Consider the following 6,133-nt stretch of genomic DNA (forward strand, 5'->3'; position numbering starts at 1 on the left):
TATATATATATATATATATATATATATATATATGTATGTATGTATGTATATATATAAATATGTATATATTCCTTTGCACAAGCATATCAAGAATCTATATAATCGATTACGATTTGAAAACTAGTTTGTATAATTACTACTTCTCTATATCTTTTTTCTTCTTCTTGTTATTTTACCAATCTCTATTTGTTCTTTTTTACTGGTAAAATGTATATATGTTCGGATGAGATCTATCCTTAAAGTACTGGGTTCATATGAATTCAGAAATCAATCACTCTGTATCTCTCTCTCTCAGACTTTAACATCTTCGAGACCATAAAACATGAACAATTTATGTACTTACTTTGAAACTGCACGTGAATTCACTTTTCACTGCCTATCTTCAAATTGTTCAACATCTGGTTGTTAGACACCATTAATATGTAGTACCTCACTACAATGAAGGACAAAAAAACTGAATAGTTAAAGACCAAAATCGATCGATAGATCAAAAATCGATAAAAACTGTCTTATTGATTTGATTATTGATTTAACATATTTAAAAATAAAAAATCAATAACTCGAATCGATAATACATCAAATCGAACTAAATCGATTGATACATACCCCTACCTAAATCCACTTATATTTTCAATTTTCTTAAAAAATGAGCTTACAAATCCTACAAGTATTTTATATATTTATAAATCTTCTATGTTATTTTCTAACAATATCATATAAAATAAAATTACAAAAACCTATAAAACTAAAAAATATTTATAAAATTATAAAAACCTATAAAACTAAAAAATATTAATAAACGACTATAAAATCAAATCTCCCGCTTCGCCCTTTTATCCAATTCATAATATAGAGATCAATGGTAGTAATATGTGTCCTCCACACACATTACACGTCCATTCAATTTTTATTGTCCCTCTCACTTCTCGTATATCAAAACCTGATATTTTTTCCCCCTTTATCTTCAAATTGTTCAACGTGTGGTTGTTAGACACCACTAGTACGTAGTATCTCACTACAATGAAGGCTACCTTTGCCTATAAATTTTGTGTGGTGTACTCTTACAAATTCACTCAATTCCTTCTACTCTTTACATTACAACTAAAACAAAATGGATTCAAAGTTTGCTCACATCATTGTTTTCTTTCTTCTTGCAACTTGTTAGTACCTCTCTTTCTCTCTCTATATATATAAACACATCGCAAGAATATTATTAGAATTGTAAATGATTTATTTTTATTTTGTGATATGGGGTGGGGGTGGGGGACTTCCACAAAGAATTTACCTTATATTATATATACATAAAAAAAAATTGTTTGATCTTGTAAATATAGTGCGACTAACTCAAAGCAAGTTCAGAAGAGCGACTTGTTCAATGAGTTGTAGATTGACATTCCTTTACTGGAAAATTTACATTATTTAGTGAACATGTTGACTATCGTAGTGAAAATGTATATATTGACTCTCTTAGTGAAAATATTGGCTTTGCCGCAGTTTATATTACCCTTTGCTTGTGCAAGAGATTTTTAGGCACCATAATTTTCTAATAATCTAACTTGAAATGATAAATACACTAATTGCTATTGAAATATATTTTTTTGACAGCCTTTGAAACTCTTATGGCACGAAAAGAAATTGATGGACCAGAAGTCATAGAACTTCCAAAGGAATTTGACTCTAACTTGATGTGCGAAGGTAAAGTTCTTTTAAAGGAATTTGTTTTTTTAGCTTCTCAAAAAACAGTTTTTCTACTATTTAAAACAGTTGTTTTTTTTTCTTTGAATGCTTGATTAAACACTTCAATTCTCTGGAATATACTTTTTTTTTTTAAATAAGAACTCATTATTGACTTTTTAAAGATTTGACCAAACAAGATGTAAATTATTCAATTCTGGAAATTTTTATTAATTCACTTAGTTAATTATCTAAAATATTACATTATTGATAACGATTCGATTCTTTTCCTTAAAATCTCTTCTGCAACTCCCATTTTTTTAAAAAAATAAATATCATAATTCAACTCGATATCTGCTATTATTATATCATATATAGAGTATGTTATTCTCTCTAATTATAATTAATTAATTATGTGTATATGTAGGAAAACAAAGGTGGCCAGAACTTATTGGTGTACCAACAAAGCTTGCTAAGGAAATAATTGAGAAGGAAAATCCATCCATAACTAATATTCCAATATTATTGAATGGTTCTCCAATTACATTAGATTATCTATGTTATCGAGTTCGTCTTTTTGATAACATCTTGGGCTTTGTTGTACAAATGCCTGTGGTGACTTAATTAATGGACCTTATTATTGAAGTAATTAAGCAGCCACAATATGTCAAAAATAATTAGGGTTCATGTCTGTTCATTATAATGTCTTCATGTACTCTTACTATATATAATGGAATAAATAAGTGTGGCTTAATTATATGTACTCCTCTCCTTAATTAATTCCTTTTCACATGTGGTACTACGTTATTTTGATTATTTCAATTTATTTGTCTGATTTTAATTATAACATCTTTGGGACCATATATTTAATTAATGTGCGATAGCTAAGATTTGGATTGTAATTGACAAATTAGTCCCCCAACCCCACTACACCCCAAAAATAAAAATAAAACGTGACAATGTGTTATAGTTTTTTGGAATAAATTAAGAAGGTTAAGGGATCAAGTAAATAAAAAATATCATTATAGGTGTGGAAAGATAAATATGTATTTATCTTTAATTAGAAGTTTTGAATTTGAGCATAGATATATATAAAAAAAAAAAAGGTTATCTATTAATTGATCTACTCTAAAGTGGATATTGAATATCAAATAAAAAACTAAAAAAAAAAGTAAAACATAACAAAATCTTTTATGTTATTTTTTAATAGTCTCCATTTTAAAAAAAATCATAAAACTAAATCTCTCATTTCATTCTTATCAAATTCAAATTTTACAAAATAGTAGTATCAATGGACAGTGGATATTCCCACATATTACGTTTGAACCATTACACCAACGATAGAGTTATTAGTCATAACTTTTTCAAATGAAGGATAAAATTACTCTATATAAAATAGAGATATATATGATCCTTTTTCATTTCCTTACAAAGTTTACAAAATAAATTCACTTTCGATCGATTTCAGAAAAATCTAAAATGTAATTCATAAAATCTAAATACTATATGTTTTTTCACACAAATGTGTGATCATTATGTTTGAGGGTTGCTCTATTCTAGTCCTTGTACATATATAAAATATATTTTTTACCCAAATTCATCATCTTTTTTTTTTGGTTTTAAAAAATTCATCATATTAGTTTCTTACAGAAATACTAAAGAAGAGACAATTTCATCAATTACGTAACTAATAAAACATCAAACATATCTAAAGAGTAAATGCATGGTTGGTATATGCGATTCACATGCAATTTAATAAATTGGAAGGCACAATTATTTGGAGCAATATATGGATATAATAAATACTTACAATTATGACACATTTTTTGTGTTTTATATACTGACAAAATAACTCATAGTTATCGAAGCAGTGGCGAAGCCAATTTTTTTAATAAGGGATTCAGAATTCATAAAAATAGACACATGAAGTAGTCGAAAGGGTTCGGCATCTACTATATATATATATAAAATATTATTTTAACCATATATAAATAATATAATTTTCTATTGAATGATGTTCCAATAAATCCCTTGTACCAAGGTGGCTCCGCCCTTGTCAAGGGACCATAGCAATTTTACTTTTGTATCATCTTTTTTTCTTTATGTTTCCTTCTTTCCATCACAGTAAAAATGTAAAAATTTAGCAATGAAATTATTATTAATTTGTTATTAAATAGCTCATAATAAATAGTTCTTATGATAATTTGTAATTAGATAAAATAATTGTGATAAGATATCAAATACGCTATTCGTCTCAACTGATATTTACCTGTTTGAGAATCAAATTATGCGAATTTTAACTACATTTTCAAGAATATTTATTTATTATATTGACATGAAAAGAATTGCATTATAAATACTTTTTGATTTTTTTAAAAAGGCTAGAGGAAGTAGTAAACTATACATCATATTTTTTAATTTTTTAATAAATATAATTTTTACTTAAATAATACTTATTTTTTAGCAAAGAAAATAGTACGATTGAATCTATATGAGCGAAAATTGTGAACATAAAAAATATTCATAAATGCATGCATGGTCAAAAGTTATAATTATTAGAAACAATATATCAAGTAACTATAATTATAAACCACATTTTTATATGTTCTATATTCTCACAAAATGACTAATGAATAAAATCATTCTATAGGGACCATAGTTTTTTTCTTTTATATATATAAAAAAAAAAACATCCCTTTCTTTTTCTCCTTTTGTTTTTCTTATTTCAAGCACAAACTTGATAAACAATGAGACTTATTAGTGCTGTAAAAACAATAAGAATGATTTTGTTTATTATATTTTTTAATAAAAAAATAATAAATATACTTCCGAACTATTATAAATGATATGTTAAACCCTCCTTTATACTTTAAAGATTGTATACATTCTTATCTTTAATTTTTCGAGTTTTGTATACCGTTAAAATTAACATATGGACATATGACTTCGTCTCAATATTTTACCTGATTTTATTTAAAAAATTTACTCAAAATCAAATTTAATAGATTTATCATAAATTTATATTTATCTTGAAATTCAGTAAATGTATATGTTTAAAGTAAAATTTGAAACTTATGTATTATTATTTGAATTCGTTATCGTAAAATTTAGAATTATAACATTTAACTCCTAAATCATGTCCTTATTACTTACAAAATGATTCATGAATTCATAGCTAGGGACCATAGCATCTCTATTTTTGCTTGTAAATCTTTTAATTTTCATTTTATATTGTTATTTCCTTGTCATTGAGAAAGACTTTGAGAACATAAATAAAACGTGTCATGTCATTTTCTGAAATTTCCCCATTTTTTGCTAGATAAAAATTATATATATATTTAAAAAAATAAACTCCAAAAAAGTATATAAAATTTTCTTATAATATCAATAAAAATAATGGTACACAATTGAGATTTAGCTCTCCAAAGAGCAATTCTTCTCAAAAGGTGCAATTGAATAGACAGAGAAGTCCGGTAAACCTATCAAAGCCCGGTAAGCCTATCGATTCAAGCAAGTCCGACTAATTTAGGCGCCGCCTAAAAATACAAAGTCTAGCTAGCCTTGTGATAAAATAAAGAAGCCAAATTACAAATAAATTAACTAAGTTTCTTTTGTTTCCCCCTATATTTTGAGACAATTTTATTGATATTTTAATGAAAAAAGTTATCTCTTTTAAAATTTCGAACTACTTTAATTGTGTCACGACCCAAAAATGGGTGTGATGGCACTCGTCTTATCCCACCAAGACAAGTCAGCCTAAAACCCAATATCTAACAAAGTGCGGAAGTAAATGACAATCCAACAACAATTCCTATTATGAAACCAAGTTATATTAATCCAATCCCCAAAATCAGGTTGTCACGTGCACAAGCCTCTAATGTAAATATTAGAATTGAAATAAAATAGAAGTCTAAAATGAAGTTGTCTTTCAAGTAAAAACAAAGTCATAAACTGGAGTAGGAAAGTTCGCTGAGATGACAAGCAGCTACCTCACAATCCTCCACAAGATGCCTCGGAAACGAAGAGAATGAAAAGTATCACAAAAATCCGGGCTCGTGACCTACAAAAATTTGTAGAAGCAAGGGGTGAGTACCAAACCACGCGGTACCCAACAAGCAAACCTCTAAACACAAGTTAAGTGAACAAAATACGGGCACTTCTTACACCATATCTAAACCTCCACGCTACAGTCTAATAGTTTACAGTTTACCAAACACACAACTCAATAACCACACTCTATCAGTTTACACATTCTCAATAACAACTCAATATTCAACAGTCACCAGCTTCACAGGGAAACACTCACAAGATCAACAAAACACATGTTCAAGTTCATCAATAATAAAATGTGTAATGCCATGAGATGCAATGTCAAGTATAGTGATGCATGTCTTCCCTAACGATACACACCCGCTGTCTCTCAGTCCGGGACCCATGGGGGACATATCTGTCCATGCAT

The 6,133-nt window shown here is 27.6% G+C and overlaps 1 protein-coding gene across 1 annotated transcript; it reads left to right on the forward strand.

The window, feature by feature from the left end:
* The first annotated feature begins 1,002 nt into the window (after positions 1-1,002).
* LOC107029436 (wound-induced proteinase inhibitor 1) lies at positions 1,003-2,437 on the forward strand. The gene is made up of 3 exons (XM_015230849.2): positions 1,003-1,160; positions 1,606-1,695; positions 2,102-2,437. The coding sequence occupies exons 1-3, from the start codon at positions 1,112-1,114 to the stop codon at positions 2,296-2,298; spliced, it is 336 nt and encodes a 111-aa protein (XP_015086335.1). The 5' UTR covers positions 1,003-1,111; the 3' UTR covers positions 2,299-2,437.
* Positions 2,438-6,133: the final 3,696 nt, after the last annotated feature.

This window comes from Solanum pennellii, chromosome 9, assembly GCF_001406875.1.
Source record: "Solanum pennellii chromosome 9, SPENNV200".
Taxonomy (NCBI): Eukaryota; Viridiplantae; Streptophyta; class Magnoliopsida; order Solanales; family Solanaceae; genus Solanum; species Solanum pennellii.

What these genes read in the sequence shown, in the direction of transcription:
- LOC107029436 (XM_015230849.2), top strand. Translation starts at nt 1,112, where the DNA reads ATGGATTCAAAGTTTGCTCACATCATTGTTTTCTTTCTTCTTGCAACT. An exon ending in TTTCTTTCTTCTTGCAACTT is followed by an intron (nt 1,161 to 1,605) that starts GTTAGTACCTCT and finishes TTTTTTTGACAG; the next exon opens with CCTTTGAAACTCTTATGGCA. An exon ending in CTCTAACTTGATGTGCGAAG is followed by an intron (nt 1,696 to 2,101) that starts GTAAAGTTCTTT and finishes GTGTATATGTAG; the next exon opens with GAAAACAAAGGTGGCCAGAA.